This window comes from Nyctibius grandis, chromosome 9 (assembly GCF_013368605.1).
Source record: "Nyctibius grandis isolate bNycGra1 chromosome 9, bNycGra1.pri, whole genome shotgun sequence".
Classification (NCBI taxonomy): Eukaryota; Metazoa; Chordata; class Aves; order Nyctibiiformes; family Nyctibiidae; genus Nyctibius; species Nyctibius grandis.
The window spans coordinates 31840559-31860950 of record NC_090666.1 but is presented as its reverse complement, the minus strand read 5'-3'; the positions used below and the strand labels follow the sequence as shown (position 1 = coordinate 31860950).

Genomic DNA, 20392 nt, shown 5'->3' with positions numbered 1-20392 from the left:
CTGAGGACAAACTGCTTTATGGTTTCATTGAGACCACGAAAAAGGGCCAATGAGGTTCTTGCATGTCCTCCTCATACTTGCAGATGGAAAGCTCTGTCGCATGCAGAACAGAAATAATTATCTGATTCTTTTTATGAAGTTGTTGTTCTTCAGGTCACAATGGCTGAATTTCTCATTATCTGAGATTTTTACAGCTGTCAAGTGTTTCCAGCCCTTCATAAGTTATGGACCTGGAATCACTTTTCCTTCTCAGAGTTCATAGAGTAGAGTATATGGTTAAAGCAAATTCCTTAACATTACTGACTTCAAGTGACCTAGCAAGAATATTTGGCTTGGTTCTTCCTGTATAGCCGTTCTTGCAGAGGCTGAGACAGAGAACCAGCTGGTGAATGCTTTTGTTAAAGTATTGGGCAATCTGATGCCTGAGAAATCTGTATGCAAATCCTGGCTTTGCCTCTGTTTTCTTCTGTGACCTTGGACAGATTCTTTGCTTGCTCTGTATATATGAGGCAGGAGGGTAACATTTTTCTCATTTTCAAGGGTGGTATAAGAATAGATCTGTAAGTATTGGAGGGGTCATGGAGGCAGGAAATGTCATCAACCAAACTTATGCCATTTTATCACCATACTTGTACACTGCTGTAAAGAAAGAAGCTTAAAAAGAAAAGATTTTTCTCATGTCTCCTGAAACTCTGACAGCCCATTATCACTCATCTGGTCGATAGGGCACCACCATCAGTCTGCCCAGCTGCTTGTACTGAGTACCTGAGTGGGATGGTGCCCTTTGGGTGGTTGGGTTTAATTTTGGTTTTGTTGGCTTTTTTAATTATCAGGACACAGGTGGGAAAACTTGCAGAGTTCATTTTGTTTGAATGTTGCCATGCCTTCTGCATGTGTTTGGCCTCTTTAGTTTTTTTTCTCCTCTGTCAATTTTCCCTCTGAGTAACAGCGGTAGGGAGTAGTAGAACATTTCTGTTTCACAAGGTATTTCCTCTCCTTCCCCTTGCTTTCTGTGCCTGGGAAGACAGTGGCCTGCAGCGGATTCCCTGCAGCATCTGCATTATTACATACACATGCTTGTGACACTTTAATAGCAGCTGTCAGATAACATTAATGTATTGCTGCTTCAAACAACTCAAGCAGGGCTACGAGCAAACAAGTGAGTGAATAAGAAAGGACAGTCTTGTCCATTGCTATCAGACAAGGCCACTGTAAGTGTTGTCTGCTCATTTTACTAGTGAAATTGTTGGCCATATAAGGATGTGCTTAGTGGGGATACCCAGTCCATAGCCAGAAGCCTTCCTTTCCGTGAATACCCAAAGGGCTTAGTTTATCAGTTATTCAGAATGGGGAGAAGAGGAAGACTTCTGAGATATCCTTGAAGACCATCTCTTTAAGTCCTGAGGACTGACGTCTTTCTGTGACATATAGACAGGCATGATCTATTGAGAAAGACATACAGTGCTTGGAGTACTGAAAATATCGTTGCTGCAGCAGCGTCCCAAACCTCATGGTTTCTGCCAGGTGATTCAGCGTGATTGCTGTGCTAAATCCTGCCGCAGCAGAGGATATTGGTAAAAGACTACACAGATTATGTTGAACAGGCACTGATCACCTGGCTCGAATGAATGGTCAGGTAGACTCTGAAGCCTGAAAGCCCTGGCTGGCCTCCTGGCCCTCTTTCTAGGAAAGCTGTAGCTAGTGGAGCTAGCCACCAGAAGAAACAACGGAGTGAGGGAAAAACTTACACTGAAATTCCTCCCACAAAATTATAGCCCTCATTTGTCTGTGTGCTACCACTTGAGGATCTCTGTTCTGTGGCTCTCTTTACACTTTGGAGAAGTTCATTAACTTGGTACTGCTTATAAAAGGCTTTTTATCTGATAGTGCAAATGTTTCCAAACTCAGGAGTGCAAACTGTGCCTGGAATACCGTCCTCCTCCTGCTTATGGAGATCCTGGAATTATCTCTCATTTGAACTCCATATTAGAAAATTGGCCAGCAGTAACTTGCTTCAGCTCAGATTGCAATGTACTCAATGCACTGCCTCTGCAGGCTCTGCAGATACACTGGTAGTAGAAGTTTGGCATTTGAGAGCTGGCATAATGTGGCTGGAAAATTACTGTGTTAGTTCTTCCTCCTTAATACTTGTTGACATAGCTTTATTAGGTTGTGATAGGCTACAAGGAAATATAGATCATAAACTTAATGTATACCAGACCATTGCCTGGTTCCTGAAAAGCATTAAAGTGTCACTTTGAGTGACTCTATGATTCAGATGAGTTCTTTGCAAGACTGAAAGCTCAGAAAGTTTCAAGAAATTTAAAAAAAAGAAAAAAAACTTCTTGCAGAAAGGGTTGCTTTTACTGTGTGAAGGTGGAAAATTATTTCTTGTGGATCCAGCTGTAGAAAGTAGCATCAGTACTTTTTTTAATTTATACATGATTGTCATGTTCTTAAAATTCTCTCTGTGACAAATCTTTTGTATTTCCTTAAACTGGTGAAGGCTTTATTATGCTGAATTTGACAGGTTAATGATCAAGTAGGAAATATAACACTTGTTAGTGCAGTTTCTGATGATACAAAATTAACTCTGTCCTTTCTACAGCTAAAATCAGAAACTAAATCTAGAGTTTGGAGGTAGGGGAGAGATTGTAGCAGATAAGTACCAAGAAGACTGCCTAAGATCAGTGCTCCCTCCTCTCCTACATACATGTTGCATTTAGGATAGCAAAAGAAACATTAACCTTCATGCCGAAGAGTCAATACCGAAGTAATGGGATTTTGGACAAATATTGTGTGGGTTATTCTAGCAATAGATTGGTCTAATGCAGGACTTCTTGAAGTATCTTTCTCTGAAGTATCAGGGTTTTGCCTGTCTAGCAGAGGTAGCAATACATGAAGGTTTGCATGCTGGTTTGAAAGACTGAGCCTGTTTGAAGTGGACTGCCACCCTTTATTTATTCAGTCATTAGCTTCCTTGCTGGAATCACTATGAAGGCTTGGTCTGAATGGAAACGCCTGTGATATGGGCAGTCCCCGACAGTATGATGAGGGAAGCAGTATGGACAGCAACACTGACAAGCCACTGCTAATAATAAGGATAATACTAAAAAGCAGTAAAACAGCAAGAAGAATAAAGGCAGTTGCTTTGACCAGCACTAGTCTGGGTTTGTGCTTGTGATTTTGAGAGCAAAAGACCTCACAGCCTGTTTTCAATCCTCGTGCTCTGTGTATGTATTTTAATAACTTATGTTTTTCCTGTTTGAACAGAGCGAAGCCTGGAGAACAAGCTGTTCTTCTGGAATCCTGCAGTTCATTTATTCCCAGTAGATTCCAGTGAGAAATAAAATCAACAGCCTCTCCACTTTTGAACAGTGACCCTCACTGTGTTTGCTAATACCTCTCAGTGTCTGTCACCATCGAAACTCAGGATATAATTGCTAGGCCAGAACATGCAGGGGAACAAGAACTAAGATTTTCTGAAATTAAAAAAAGTACATGAATTACGTTTGATTTTGGGTGCCAAAAACCTATGCTTTACTGTAGGAGTAGCTCATTTACTTAAACTGCTTTTAAAAATTGAACTTTTTATACAGATACAGAGTTTCAGCTCCTAAAACCACATCATCAAAGCATCTTAACGAACCGGTGACATCTATACACCTGAAAATCTTTGAGTGTGTGGGCACAAATGCCAAAAATTGATTTCCCTCTGGGGCCAGGAGAAAAAAAGCAATTTTGCATTTGACTTCCCTATCACTTCATGCTGCTTAAATGGATTAGTGACTGAGCCCTGCAGCACAGGATCTGGAGAATATTTCCAATGTGCATACCTTGAAAAGGCACAAAATGTTTTTAAATCAGGTTGTTGCAGGGCAATTAAAAATGAGTTCTGTAATACAGTGAGAAGGGGAGGTAATAGCCAAATGACAGAAGGGCCAATTTACCAAATTAAATATGGAAAGGGACCTGGTTTAATGATATCTGGTGAATAGAAGGTCTCCTAGAAGTGCTAAAATCCTGGCTGAATCATAATCCTAGAGGTTTGGACTGTAACTTCATTTTCTGTATCGCTTGCCAAATCGAGAAGGACTAGCATTATGCTCAAGTGGGCAGAAAACAGTGTAGTTGGGGCCTACAGATCAGAGCAGGCTGTGGTGGAAGGGGAAATAGGTGAAAAAAAAAGTTGTTTTCAGAAGCATAATAGTTTCCTTAAAATATAAAGCCCTGTGATAGTTGTAAAAATTAGTGGAGATAGCTTCAGTGATTAAATAAATTCTGTTCTGTGTGAATAAAGTATTTGTGATGGTGTCAATATTTTATGAGTCTTACCACAAACTACTTGACTACATGAGGTAAAAGGTAGAGAGAGAATTAATCAAATGTTTGTTGTTTCTCTGAAGACCCATATAGCAATCATACTGTGGGGAAAATGATAGCACATACTGGCAACACATCTGTTAATTATAAGCTACTCAATGGTGGAGGTTCTTTTGCCCTGTTTTGAGATGACCTGACAATCTTGTGGTCCTGATCAGTGTCTCAAATCAGAACAGCAGGAGTCAATGCTAAGTAGCTACGCACCCTTACTGTCCTTGCATGAGTTGTGCAGATGCAACACTAGCAGAATTTGGCCTTTCTCAAAAGCTGGTGAGGCCTTAGGATGTAATTCATGAGCTGGGACTAGGCTATCCTTGGCTCAGCAGGGGGGTTCTGCAAATCAGAGCTGATCTCCATGGGAGGAAGGGCATCCAGACTCCCTTGGGTAAGCAGTTGCAAGGATTCAAGCTTGGAGTTGGAGAATTCAACCTTCTTCCTTGGAGGAGGAGAAAGGACTTTCCTGTAAATTCTTCAAAGTGGCCCTTCTAGGGAAAGAAAGTTGTAACAGAGGAGCTCTGTCAATGCCTTGCATCCTTGGGATCCACTCAGACCAGCCTCGCTTCAAGCCACGGTACAGTGTAGAAGCAGCATTAGTTCCTTCATCAGCGGTGATCTCTGCGCATTGAGCAGGTTTCAAGTGCGGCTGTTGAAAACTATTATGGACATGCTCATGGTATGTATTAAGGACAGAGGTAAAGGTAGTAGTCTGGGACCACTGTCTGCTTGCCTAAAACCTTCCTCATGAACAGGGTAAGTTCCCACATTTTCCATGTCCTTTCTGTGCTTCCTGTGTTGTATCCTCTATCAAGTATTGAGAAGTTGGGCATGGTGAAACTGGAAATAGTTTAGAGGGAGCAAAGGCATTTAATTGCCTAGTGCTTGCTGGTGATGGATTATTGTGTAAGCTATGTCAAGGGACACTGGAGTACAGAAATAGAAACCTTACATACTTAGATGAGCAGAGATGTAGACTACCTGTCTTTTTTAATCATAAGATAGCATGAAGAAATGTGTGTTGGTTGTTTGATACAGCTGTTACAGACAAAGTCGTTAAAAAGGGGCTTGATTGGACACCTGCTGGGTGAAATTTAACTGTAGTTGGACTGAAGCAATTCTGCAGAGAAGGGGAAAATTGAGATGCCGTGGCATAGGGTTATTCACCTCCCCTGAGGGAATTGCACCTGCTGTTAATAAGGAGATTTTCGATGTTGGGGATATTTGGCTGCTTCCAGACCCTTTAGGAATCAGTATACTTGAGCACATTTTACATCTGCATTCAGACCAAGGGCCGACCTTTTTCTACCTAAAGTGGAAGCTGTCACTGCCAAGTGCATCTTTTGTTCCTTTGATGCTGGAGCTGATGTTAGGCACTCAAATTGAGAAGCAGGAGCAGAGCTGAGAGGGCATGCTTGCAAAGAGGCACTTCATGATCAACCAAGTTTCTTTACTATTCAGTGTCAGCTACATTGACTTCCACTTCTAGTGGCTTTTATGATAGTATATAGGATGGTGGACTTAAGACAATGTACTCTTTAGGTCTTTCTTTCTCTGTCCTTCCCCTCCCCCAAGAAATTGCACTGCTCACGTTCCTTGAATTAAAGAAAGGCATGGGAAGCCACCCAACATTATTTTCCTGTTTCTGTTGTTTTCAATCTCTAATTCACTTCCTAAATTCTTGTGGATAGATAACTTCTAGCATTTTAATTCCTGTTATTTAGACCTGATGTGTGCATAGCTGGATGAAATCATGATTAGATGCTAGCATCTGACCCATCTGTAGTGGGAGGAAACAGTGGGGAAGGTAAATATACTCCATGGAGTCTTGAGTCCTGGATATTCACTTGTATCAAATACATATTGAAAGTCCAATAAAACTTGGTGCTGATTTTCCAACAAGTTTCTCTTTGAAAGGAGCACAGCTTGCTCTGAACTAGTTTAATAACAATTTGTAAGATAGTTCTTCCTGATCTGTTCAGTGCTGATAATCAGATACAGCAATATTACACTGTAAAACTGATATTGTAAGGGCAAATTGAATCTGTGAAGTTGGGCACTCATGCTAGGAAATGTGACACATTGCCTACTGATCCTTGTTAGAAACTGATAAAAACTTGCTTGTGAGCTGATGAACATCACTCAGCATTTAGGTGGCCTCTGCAGCTTCAATTCACTTCCCTTGTTCAGCGCAGTCCCAGGACAAACACAGTGTTTAATACTTGCATTCTCTGTGAGCAAGGTGCAGCAACAGAGACCCTTTGGTTCTTTGCTGACCTGCCAGGTGAAGGGACTGTGCGCGTAGTTTGTTATTGAGCAGAAGTTATTTTTTTAGGCAGAAAAAAACAGCGGGGAAAATAACAATGATTTGATTTAAAGTCCTATAAGAAGGAAATGTGTAATCATTCAAGAAAAGTGCAGATGTTTGTGCCTCTCTGTCCATAACTTACTAGTCCTTTCCCTCTGTTTTGGTCTCTGCTTCTCCATCTCCATTTCCTTCTTCTGTTCCATTTGGTTTAGATTCTGCCTCTTCTGAGGTTCCACCACACTCTCCCTTCTCTCTCCCTTTTTGTTTTTGAGTGTTTTCCAGAACTACATAGACATTGTGAACTTTTCAGTTAAACATGAACGCAACAAACAAACTGATAGATAACTGCATGAGAAATTTCTGCCCAGCTTCTGGTAATAACAAAAGTATGAGTTAAACTTAGCTGTGGTTGGTACTCTTTGTGATGCCTATGGGATGCCTGGCATTATGCCAATGGCTCAGCATCAGATTGTTGAAATAGTTGTTTTTATCAGCTGATTTCTGCTACAAATTTCTGAAATAGTTTCTTAAAAAGGAATAGGATTTTGAGGGTTTTTTTTATTCGTAAGCAAACAAGATACATCTGAGTCTTTTCTACTCTTTGTTTAGGAAAGGTATTTGATGTTCTCAAAAGAGCAGTTGGTTAGTTTTAAAGACTGTCTTGGAGACCTCAATGGAAGAAGGAAGTCAATGGCAGAAAAGACCCATTTAAGTCTTTTATTCTAGTCTGTTCTGTTTCTGTATTCTCCTGGCTTTGCATTGCATATCTGGAATTATGACTTTCACCATCCTTTCACTTTTTCTTCTGTTTACTGTTGTTTTACCAGCTCTGCAGCAGGATGAGTATTAGAGTGTTTGGGCCTTCAGTGCACCAGATGATATATCACTGCTATCTGTCAAGGACCACCTGCTTTGCCTTTGAAGGGATATCTCATATTGCTTATGACTGATTACCATAAAGCACTAAGAAGTGTTTGATGAGATAAGATCTGAAAGATATAATTAATCATTTTCTCTAGTTCTATCTGTCTTAAGTTGATAAGAGTTAAACTGATAAGAATAGAGAACTGGATCCAATATCTTTATCCTATCAAAAGCAGCTTAGGAGCTCCCTATTGGATTTAGACCGACAAATGCTATCACATTATGGTAGCGTGGCAAAGAACCAATCTATGATTTCAAACAGCAGTCGTGGAACTGATCTCGTACTGAAAGATTTTACACCACTTTGTACCATTTTTATCATTATTATTTCTTGATAAATTCTTTATTTGTTTTTATGTGGCTCTCATTTCCCAGACATAAAGGCAATAACTGTACCTGATTTTCAGTAGACAGCAAAACCTCTCTCAGCTATGTTTTTCCTCTTTAAGAAGTTATTTATCCAATTATCTATCTCCCATGTTTGAAGTATTTTTCATAAACTCATTTTATTTTGAAGTATACTGATAAATCTCCACATAATACGAGTGCTGATTTGTGAAAGGCTTACTAGGCAAGGCCAAGTGCACAGGTACTGTATTCTTGGAAATGAAAAATCTAATGCCATTACTAAATATTTAAGCAGCGATGCAACAGATGATGATGGCAGGGAAAGTAGATTGCAAGCTAATTTGATTATGGTCAATATTGCCCACTCCAGGAAAAGTAAGAGTCTATTTGGGATATATTAAAAGAAATATACTATATATAATAAATAAAACAAAAGCAAGTACTGCTATTCAGTGCCCTTTAAACTTCAATAGAATTGTATCAATTCGTGGATACGACAACTTTTTAAGAAGCAAGTGGGGAATAAACTATATAGTCCATGACGTCTCTTAGGTCCTTTGCTGTCTTGTTGTCATATTACAAAAAATTCTGAAAATAAGTACTCCCTATTTTTTCCTGTCTGCCTTCCTCAGATTAGGTCACTTTAAATATTCGTAATTCACTGTTTTTCAAAGTCCAATTCTGTGGTGTACAGTATCCTCTTGGGGAGGTTAGTATGATATTAGGTCTATTCTAAGTTCACCTCAGAAAACCTATTCAGCTGCGTAATCTCTGGTAATGATCTTTGGGAGAATAAAAGTACATACTCAATTACAGACTCAACATTTTCCACTAGCTACAGTAATTTGGATTTATTTTCTTTATATCCTGCCCGATTCCCAGCAGACTCTGCTTTTTTCAATTGTCAGAATTCAAAGACTCTTCCAAACTCTGCATCTCTAGCGAAGTGAGATTGATTTGTTTGTTTCTGTTAAATATTTGAATTTTTATGGTATGGTAATACCAATATTTTCAGTATATTCATCTTACACATTTGAGAAGAAGCAGGTTTAAGATCCTAGCAAAAACAACCTTGGCTATAGCATATCTTGATTTAAGAATCCAGCTTCCTGCCATTTCATAATGCTTACAGAAATTAATGATGCAGTCTTGTGGTATGGGACTTAGATAATGTTTTCAATACATAGGCCTCAAAAGCATACCTTGAAATTTTTTCCTTCAGATACTGCAAAGCCATTAAAACTGTGCCCTGTAACATAATGCTGTGAAAAGCTCGTGTCGTAGCAGAGTAACCAAATTATTGAAGCTACCAGAAAAGAATGAGGTTCATCATGGCTAATTTAAAAATAATCATTTGGTTTGATCCTGGAATCGTGAGGCCGTGCGTTTGTGTGTGCATTTGTGGGCAAGACAGGACTGGGGAGCTGAGAAGACAGTCCAGGGTGGATAATAAGGAGAGTTACCTTATAAAGAGGCGGAATGAAAGACACATGAAGAGTGAAGTAGTGCAGCTCCAAAGGCAGAGGTAGGAGGGATTGTGTTTAATGAAATAAAGGCAGGCTAAATTGTGTGGTGTGACTTGTATTATAAACAGAGCCGGTCGTAACCACTGTTGTTAGGTTGTCTTACACTTGTCTTTATAAAAACAATTCTGAAGAGTCTTTTAGAGCTTCTCTATAAAATCTTTATTGTATTACTGTAGACCTTTGAAATTCAGTATGACGAAGCTGAAGGCCAAGGAATGTGCCTTCAAACTGTCTATTGTGCTCAGTTAAAATTTGGATGAGAATTTGCCTACTGATAGTTTTTGTGTTGTTGAAACCAAATCTGTTTAGAGATCAGTATGCTCAACTGCTCAAGCAGCCAGACCATAAGATACGACAACGAATCTCGGACTTCTCTGCAACCTCTCTCATTCAGAAGTCAGCGTAATTTACTGTAATAGCTGGCAAAGCCGCACATCAGCTTTTAAAGGAGAGTATTCAGTTGTGATCCAGTCAGATCCCTTATAGACTGACTTGTATGTTAGCGGTGGCTGTGCACAGTCTTTGCTGTCTGCTACGAATGCTGTTCCTTCACCTCATCTGGTGCAAGACACTGCTTCAGTTCAAGAGTTCAAACTTTGCTGGTGGTGCTTGGTAAGTTTTTTTTATTAAAAATATATGTTGGGATAGGGATGTTAACAGGAAGTATAGCTTGTGGGCAAGCTGCCCTAGTTTGATTTGAAATCCAGCGACAGAAGCAGAAAGGAGGTCGTCTTTAAATCAAAACCAAAAACTCCATATCTTTATTCCATTCCTTCTCCAATTTTACATTTCTTCCCACACAAACAAACAAAACCAGCCTAACTCACCACCTCCCAAAAACACACATTCTGAATGCTTGGGAAATAACAATTTTTGTATCTTGCAAACCATATTTAGGGCACTCATTTCTGCCTGCTGAGTGACTGGAAAACATTCTTTTTTCCTAGATAAATAAGACTTTCATGTAACTAGATAAATATTTTTGTTTTCCCAGTGACCTGGAGGTGATGCCTCTGCTTAAATGACTATGGAAGATAAGGGGTGATGCACTGCCTGTATTTTAGTCTAGGGCTCCCAGCAATATTCCCAGAAACACTAAGGACCAGAGTGCACTATGATGGAGAGAAGCAGAGGGATGTTGATCTTCATGATTCTGCATATTTAGTACGGATATTTTTTCTCATAGCCATTGAATGCAACCACAGGTCTTGGGAACGTACTTCTCTGTGAAATGTGTTTGCTGGCAGCGTGTAGGCTGTTGGGAAAGGCAGAGCACCCCTTGCCAGGAGGATGGAGGAGACGGCAGGTAGTGGCAGCCGTGGAGGTGACTGTGAAGAACTGGGTCCTGCAGGACAGGCTGCAGAGATCTCTTCTGCTGAGATCATGTAGGTAAACACTGGCTGCCAGGCACAACCTCACCCAAACCAAAAAAAAAAAAAAAATGCAGAAAAGCAAATTAAACAAAATCCTATCTCATCATGGGTCAAGCTAGCATAAGTATTTGCTTGTTGAGTTAGTTAGCATATATTAAATGGAGTTTCATGTGTGTTTCAGTGTAGTGGACTAATTTTAAGAGGGCCTGACAGAAAACCTAAGCATTTGGCTTCCTTCCTTTACATCCCTTCCACCAGATAGGGAAGGAAATAGGGTATAAAAGATTAATCAAGGACGTTTCTCAACCTTTCTCCTCATTGATTACAGCTTCCTTTAGCTTCAGAGGCATTGTGGAGAATCTCAAAAGCATAACCAGACTTCTTAATCCAAGTTCTATTCAATTACACAGTTTTCTATTAACACCTTTTAAATTAACACCTATAGTATCTTCTTACCTGAGCAGCTCCTCCTGCCTTGGGAGCACAAGGGCAGGTGGGACAGGCATGAAGACAACCCAAACTCAAATGTGCATATAATTATTTGCAGAACAACTGATTTTGCTGGAGTATCAGAGCTTTGCTTAGTTTTCTTAACTAAAATCATTGTCTAAATTGCCTAAGCTGTCATGCATCTGGGAAAATTTTGTACGGTTGTCAAAATTATCTTCACATACTGTGTGTGTGAAGATGCTTACCCAACAACAGCTGTGAGTCATGCACAGAAAGACTAGGAGCTTTCATCCACCTTCGTGACCTCAAAGAGATGTACCTGATGTTTGAAGTCCTGTTTGAAGAGCTTTTATTTCAGTAAGATTGTATTTGATTGCTGAAGTCTTTGACACATAGATACATAGAGGTAATCAGAAATAAACACACTTCCAGGGGGATGAATTCACTCATGGTACACATGCATTTTCACTAGGGTCAGGTTAACTGAGCTGGAGTGTTAAACCTGCCCCGACTAACCCACTTGTGAGAGCTGTGGCAATCCCAGCCCTCGATTTCTAGCGTGTTCTTCCTTCCAGAGGCTGCCACAGCAAATTTGAAACTGGCCAAACTTGCAGCTTGTGCTCAGCTCTCTGTGCTGCTACGTACATGATGAGGAGAGGCATCTGGCTGGTGTGCCATCTCTTAAGATAAGAAGCCATTGGATTTGAAAGAGGCAGCCTGGTTGCAAAGACTTAAGAGGTGATAATTTAAATAATAAAGCAGGGGTTGAATTGTTAACAGGGGAAGGGAAAGGGGAAATGTCCCTGTTTCGGTGGAAGGAGCCTTCCCCTAAGTTGTTTCAGGGTCTCATTCTTGCATCCAAGGGCCTCTGGATGTTTCCCCTCGAGTGGCAGCTTCCCACGCGGCTGTCTCACCCACTTAGCCACGGGCTGTCAGCTCGCTTCATCCAGTTCACCATCAAGGATCCTCGCATGAAAACCAGTGCTGATTCGTAGCTCATGAAGTATGTTAAATGTGAAGATGCACAGAAACTTGGTTGCCATGGAGATTCAGTGAGGATGGACAATAGGACTCGGGAATCTCCTTCCCAATTATTTTATTGCTAGCGAAGGGCAGCAGTTCCTCCCCACCAGGCTGTGCCACCGTGCAGAGGATGCTTTGCTGGGATCATGATAGAGTTCCACGAAAATTCAGACACAGAAATACTTCTTTTAGCTGATGTTATGCCAAGATTTCATCAGGACAGTCTCCTCTTAACCTTATCACTCAGTAACCAAAGAAAATAGGATCTCACTGAAATCCCAGCAGAAAAATTAATTAATAAAACAGTGATGGGGAAGTGGAATTTATCAGTTTGATCCAGGAATGTTTCCTCTTGAGATGCTTACTACAAATACATCTGTATTGGTAATGTTTTGTTCCTTAATAAAATTGGGATTTAAAGGTTTTAATTATAAAAAACCCCAAATCATAAATACTGTATTCTCTATAAGTATATCAGTTGGAAAGGATGCATGGAAGGTTTTCAATTACAGCAATCAGTAAATGAATTAAAATGTTGATAGAATAAGGTGTGAGGCATTAAAATTAAGCAAGCAGCATCAAACATTTTGATGTCCCCTGAAACAACTGGAAGAATTGAAAAACATAAAAGTGTTATTTTTTTTCTCTGGATGGAGGGTGTAGTGTATTATGTCTCTACCTGCAACTATATATTTAAAAGGTAAATTAGATAATGATTTTTTATTCTAAAGAAAGAATGAACTTATGTGGGGCAAAATACTTGTTTGGCTTTCCTCTGGGAGAACAGAGCATCACATCTAAGGGATCAACATATACTGGGACTGGAAAGGTGAGATGGTCACTGAAATACACAGAATAGATAGCTTCGGTATAATGTTTTTATTAACTGTAATTCTTGAACAGAGACATTCACAAGTGGCATAAGGGTTCTTTTAGTGTTTTCAGACAAAATGCCACTGCTTTGCTCTCAGCGAGTAACTTTATCCTGAATATAGAATCTACCTGAGAGATTTTGCTCCTTGTAGGCTATCTAAATAGAAGGAATATGGAAAAAAGTTGCAGAAACATTTCTGCAAAGAAGTTTTTTTTGTTCTCAGTGTCAACTGAAGAGATTTACTACGTATATAGAGCATCACTAATAAATTCTGCTACTTTGGGATCGTTAAATTATACTATGACTTAGGGAAGCATTTAAATTTTCAGAGCTGGCTTCAGTAGCACTACTCATGTACATAAAGCGCACTTAGAGAAGTCTTTGGAAGATCACAGCTGTAACCAGCTTTCTGTTCTGCTCTAGATCCAAGTAAGTGGTTGATGCACAGAGGCAGCAGAACAGAGAGGGAAAGCACCATATAGCAACTTCAGAAAATTTGTTCTTAGACTCTGGTGTATTGATGTAATCTTTTGTTGTTGCAGTTCTTTCAAGTACTCAGTAACAGTACTTGTCACATTTAAAATAAAAAACTCCTCCTAATTTCTTCACTAATACTTATCCTGTTCTTTACTGGCCAGATACTGGCAGAAGACCATATGACTTTAACTGTTTAATTATCTTTCTAACATAATCTACAAGTTTTCACTATCTTAGTACTCTGCTGGTTGTAGCTCTGGGAAATGAAAGATGTTGTTGTATATACAGCACAAATACATGAGTAATTTGATCTTGGAGCCAGCTGATGTTGTCTTTCATTTTAATTTTCATTATGCCTTTGGCTCTGTAGTTGCTCCCATTTTTTTATTAGATAGTAGTATATAAAGAGGCAATAGAGGGTTAATTGCTGTTCAGGGAAAGTGTTTAAAAAACAGCATCAGTTATACTTTATAACAACAACATTTTTTCATAATGTTTGTGCTTTTTGTCTTTAGAATTTACCCATACTTCCCATTCAGGTTTGCACTCATAGGTGCTGTGGAAATATCTTGGATAGTTAGAGTTTTTGTAGTCCATCATCTTTTTGTCCTTACATTGTTTCGGATAAGTATTAAAGATTTTGTAATACTTTTTCATGGTTAAGAAAGGGAACTCTCAAAAGGAAAGCTAATTTCGGTGTCTGTCGCTGCAATTAATAATTGCACCAGTTGTCAATTCAGTGTACAGCCGCTATGAATGTAGTCTAGAAACTCAGTTGTTATCTGCTTTTAACCTAGCTGTTGCACTGATAATCGATTTGACAAAAAATTTGCTGCTAGGTGAGTATCATGAGAGCTGGAAAGCAGAGGCAGAGCAGTGTCACACTCTGGAAAGAAAGGTTATGTAGTTTGTTGTTTGCTCTGGATTGTTTTGCATGACTTTTTAATCCCCATGTATGTGCTTTCCTTCTCCTTGTGACAGTTTTACTGCCCCATAATAAAAGCTTAAAATGTAGTTGTTTTCAAAATGGGACTTTATGAAAATATCAAAACAATATTTTGATTTAAATGAAAAATAAATAGAAAACTAAAATACTTCTTAGTGGTGTTGGAAACTAACAGGGAACAGCCTAGTGCTGTGATCTGAGAACAGAATAACCCTGAGCCCCTGCAAGAGAAGTGGACCAAAGCAGAGTAACTTGGCAAAGCCCGGAAGCTGTGGGTTTTACAATAAGCAGTGATATTCCATGGAATATGGCCCACCTTCTCATGTCAGTAGCCAGACTTCTTTGCCCTGGCAGAGGTAGAAAACTAACCCAAGTTATCTCGATGCTCTCCCTCTTAAGCACATTGTTATGTCTTAATTACGTATTGACTAGCATCTGGTGTTTGAAGAATAATCGACTAGAAACACAGCAGGCAATACTGCTGCAAGCTGATACTTTTTCTGCTTGTGGTGGTCTGGAGGCTCTCCCCTGGTCACTGAGCCATCTTGGTTCTTCCTCTGCCGGGCCTGAAACGCCCAAAACATCAATTTTGTAACAATAGTTTCAGGCCAAATTTAGCTCTCGGGTTTGATTTTGTAATACCAGGTTTTCATAACTCCTGGAACACGTGGAACTAAACTGTTTCCATCTCTCTCTTTTCTTCCCTTCAATCACCCAGGGAAAAAATATTGAAAACAGTTTCCTGCAAGAGGTTCAACAAAAGCATTGCAGTGCTCTGTGCGATGAAATCAGAGTGACTAGAAACTGTTTTGTTGTCTGAGATTGAGTGATATATTATTGCAGTGGTGTTTGAAAACCCCTCACAGTACATAGCTTTTCCTTAGGCGTTAAATTACCTTTAAAGAACTCTGCCTCGGTAACATCAGGATAATAGCATTTCTCCGCTATGTGCGGATGCTGTATGAGTAAATATATTAGTTTATGAAATACTTAAATATGGCAATACTGCAGGCAGGTTTAATAGCTTATCTAGGAGTTATATGTAAGTGAAATAGACTTTTATAAACTACTAGTTTCCAAAATCAAAAGGGTAGGAGTCTTCTTAGTCTAAATCCCCTGCCCTGTAGGCAGGGGAAGGAAATCAACTACAAAATAGACAACTACATTTTCCCTTTGCCTTGAACAGCTCTTCAAGCACAGATTGTCGGAAAGAGTTGCCATAATATGTTTTTACTTTTCAGGCCATGGAGCTTAGGGAATCAGTTTTTTAATATCTACATCATCTCTTTCCTCCTGTGACTGAAGCTGGTTACCATAGCAAAATGGCAAGGAAGCTGATAAGCAAGTAGTACCATTTGGCAACCAGGATATAAATTTATTTTATTAAGACAGAGGACTGTAAAAAAAGTTAATGAGATTAGAAAGGTTTTTTCTTTTTTTTTTTGCTTTAATATATTTTAAAACACCTGTGAAGAAAATGATTGTGAACAGATACTGAGCAAAATGCTCCTGCTCACGTAACAAGTGCTGCTGCAAATAGTAGGAGCTTCAGTTTTAAATCTCTGCAGATCTTTGATACTTTCAACATTACACTGTAATTTCTCCCCTTGTGTTTCAAGCTGTTGCAAAGGTGCTGTACTGTGAATTAAATGAGCTTCTGCTTAACAGATAAATATGGATGTCTGTCCCCTGCTACTTAAAAATGACATTGCAATATAGTTTTTATTCCTACTTGTTGAAGCATAGTCATCTGAGTCTGTCTTGTAAATCAGTCTGCGAAGTCCCTTGGATTTGTGTAAAATGACGTCAGTGAGTGCTGGGAAGTTAAATTGCTTTGTGTTCCACAAAAGATATCAATAACATCAAGTCTGATGATTTTTTGTGTACTCCCCTTTTACAATGTTGGTCTCGATGCATAATAGGAATTGCATGCCTTGAACTGTACAACTTGGCTATTTAAGGCCTCATCATGACAACAGTATCTTCATGGGTGGACCCCCCGGGGGGGACTTTTTGTTGGCACTGAGATATACCCAAAAAGAGCTTGTTTTCAGGACTGAGGTGTTCCTCTTTTCTGCTCAGTTAGCTCCTGATATGTTGCCTGCCTTCTAAACCATGTGTTGTCTCCTGTTCTTGGTTCAAGAGTTGAGTCACTGTTTTGGGGAGTTTGTTTTGGGTTTGCACTATTGACTGCAAGTAAAATGAAGTCTTAAATTCTGGTAATTAAAAAAGAAAACTGCATATTTCCTTAAAATCTTCTGTGCTCGCAGTTTTACCCATTTCAGATATATGATGCGTGCTTATGCTGTTTTATACGCCCTGACAAATTTTCTACTTCCATGCAACTGAATAGCTCCAATAGAGAGGATTTGGGAGTCTTGCTGCAATACAGCCAAGCAAAAGATGCTATTTAGTGTTAACCCCTTTGAGCTCATAGTAACCATATTGAACTTGTAGAAGTGTTGTTCACAGTCTGTGAGTCACAATCAGTGCATCTGTGGAGCAGGAGTCAGAGTAACTCCTAGGAAAACCCTTTCTGCTCACTTTTTAAGCTGTTTCTTCATTATAATGAGCACTAGTGGATTTTTTTATACTGTGGGGGGATTTTTTGTCCTTAAAAATTTATCATTATCAACAAGAAAATACCATCAAATGCCCATTGCATGCAGCACTGGGTTAGGGTAACTGGGCAGGATCTGGGTGGGTCTGATCAGCTTAGGGGAGAGAGAGAGGATCTTGAATCTTGCAGGATCCAGCCAGCCTTAGAAAGAGCTGAGTGAGAGCATAATTGTGAAGAGAATGTGTGAGTTTAGGATCAGGGCTTATTTCACGCTCATGCATATGACCTGCATTTTCAAGAGCCCTATCTCTGTGCAAAGTGTAGACTCTTTAGATGGAGGGAGCAATCTGTAGGGGGTGAGAATAGTTTCATCCTTGAAGACCAGTTATCTGCAAATACATATAGCTGGCATTAATGATAATCACCAGTGGGTATTTATAACCTGCAGGTTATTGTATTATAGTATGATACGTAAGTGTGGGAACCAGTGCGGGATGTAGCCCAAAATGCAGCACTTTGATGCAGGAGCTTGGGAAGTTGGAGTGTTGCCATCTACTGGCAGCCATCCACAGAGAGGAGAAGTCTCTCAGCTGGCTGTAGCTTAAGATATTGCTTATTTTGACCTGAAAGATGAGATTTTTCTGCCTAAATCCTGTTTCAAGGCAGTGTTGTTAATAAAATAATTGTTGCTGTCCTTAGCGCGTGATGTAGTCAAAGAGTTAGAGTTATCCCAGTGGGGTTTCTGAGAGAGGTTGTTACTCTTCAGGATGTGGGTCCATGTTTGACAGGGGCAGCTCCTCTCTCCTGCACAGTGAGCAAGTTGGTTTGGGGAGTCCTGAGCACCAGCTGTGGGCTCAGGGTTTGGGGATGCCCTGCACCCTTCCTGCCCTTCAGAGCCTGGCCCCATATTTTCAGGGAATGGGCTGGTCTGGAAATTACTTTTTTGTTCTGCAGTAAAAAAGTAATAAAGGCAAAGGATATATTTGGACTCATTAGGGAGCAGACCAAAGATCCCTATTTTTAAGAATCTTGGAGGTCTGACAGTCTTTGCCCCTAGAAAAGATGAGAAGTTTTTCAAATAAGTCTGTTCTCAAAGGGAGATCCAGTACAGCTTGTGCAACTCTCAAAAAGTTATGCTGTGACTGACCTCTGCCAAGGGAAATGTTTACATGCCACCATCAGAAGTGATTTTGAACATTTTGCATGAACCAAATGCCACCAATGGATTTTTTTTTTCCTTTTTATTAAAAAGTAGTTGAGAAATAAAAGATTGCAACACTAGTTTTCAGCAGAAGTTATGACAGCTTCCTTACAAAACATAACCCACGTGGAAGCAGAAGAGCAATGTAACTTTTCCTTTGTGCTTGTCCAGTCCAAATATGCTTCAGACTTAACAACTCTTTCTGTAGTCATGTTCCCAGAAATGTAAAAAATGTATTTTTTTTAATCTAGTAACATAAAATTTTGAGCTGGAACTAGATTAAAAAAAAATTAAGTTGCTCTTAAACCCTGTGAATACCAACATTTTCCCTTCAGTATTTTAAGCACTATTTCAAAATAATGGTTTTGTGTATCTTTCATATGTTTTCAAGCCAGATATGTAGGTACGCAAACATGGAAATACTGACGTTCCTCTGTCAGTTCTGTCTGCCCCAGTCTCAGCTGACAGAGCAATGATGCATTTTTAGATAGATTTTTTTTTTCACAGTAGCTCCAAGGTACTGGATTACCAAAAGCAATATTACAGTATTACCAGTGGAATTGTATTTTTTACCAGTGAAGTACTACACAGTGTTAAGAACATGTATTTGAGGTCATATATGGAAGTTTTATATTTTAAAGACTAGAGAGATAAAATACACTGGAATTAAGATCTTGAGGTTTAAGCACGGCTTGGATTACGGAGTCGTGGAAGGGGCTGGGTTCTGGCTGATGCTTTGTTACTGATGGCAGGTTTCCAAAGTATAACCAAGTATTTTCCTCTTTTTTCTTTTGTTGCAGCTGGTCTCCAATGTTCTCATCTTCTCCTGTACAAACATTGTAGGCGTGTGTACCCACTACCCAGCAGAGGTGTCCCAAAGACAGGCTTTCCAGGAGACCAGGGAATGCATACAAGCCAGGCTGCATTCTCAAAGGGAAAACCAGCAGCAGGTAAGAGCAACAGTGGGAAATAAAAAATGAAATTGCCAAAACAGAATTATCATGCAAATTGTTCCTGTAGGATGGGATATGCAGGCCTTTTGCTTCTTGACTAAGCCAAGAAAGAATAGGCTGATGGTAGAGGGCAGGATATTTAAAGGTTTGAAAGAGAGCTCAGGGGAGTATTTCTTCCCCAATACACTGATGAACTTCTCCACAGACATCAACAAATCCTGTGGTCTATGCTCTGTGGATTAAAATTACACAGTGCGCGGAGAGTCTGCATAGTTTTTTTGCACCTACCATTCAAGTCACACATTGAATGCAGATGCAACACACAGGCTTCAGATTGACCCTCTTTGTAAGGTCAAAGTGTGGTGTGTTTGTCAGCAAAGCCACTGCCAACAGGTAGCTGTAAGGCAGGTTTCAGACGTGAAAGGTAAAAATTGGCCCACAGAACACACTGTCCCTTGATGCCTCCAAAGAGGGTCTTCTTCCTGCCTTTCCCAAAGGTTCCTACCTGCTTGCACACCTCTGTATACCTATAGGCCTCAAGGGAATGGTATTTGTTAGATAAGTAAGATCCATCACCAACTTCAATGTTTTTTTTGCTATAAAAAGGCCTTTTGCTGCCAGCATGTAGCATAGTTGTCAAGGGTACCGAATGTATCTGCTCCCCTAATTAATTCATGGGTTTTCTTGCGACGCATCTCTTGCGTCCTCAGAATTAGATACAAAAGACCTTTGGGGGCAGCTTGACTATTTCTTTGCTAACACACATCTTTGCCCTGCAGTACATCTTGTAGTGGTCTGTCCAGTCCAATTTGAAATGAATCATGAAATGGGGCTTCCACTCTTCCCTAGGGAGATATCTCAGAGCTTGGTTGTGGGTTTGGGGAAGAGGTCAGGGGAATGAATCAACTAGAGAGTCTTTGTATCTCTGGGGCAACACAGCTTAATTTTCCCTCATGTCTCAGCACATCTGCACCTATGGATTTGTCTTTTGTCAGTGTTTCATGAGGTACTTCTGGCTGACATACTTGCTGTTTAACCCTTACTGTGAAATA

At 39.8% G+C, this 20392-nt stretch overlaps 1 protein-coding gene across 1 annotated transcript in view; it reads left to right on the top strand.

Annotated features, from left to right (window-relative positions):
• ADCY5 (adenylate cyclase 5) overlaps positions 1-20392 on the top strand; it is a 221425-nt gene that overhangs the window by 109246 nt on the left and 91787 nt on the right. Inside the window, exon 2 of the mRNA XM_068407629.1 lies at positions 19188-19337. Coding sequence (XP_068263730.1) covers positions 19188-19337 — 150 coding nt within the window. The remainder of the gene's footprint in view (positions 1-19187; positions 19338-20392) is intronic.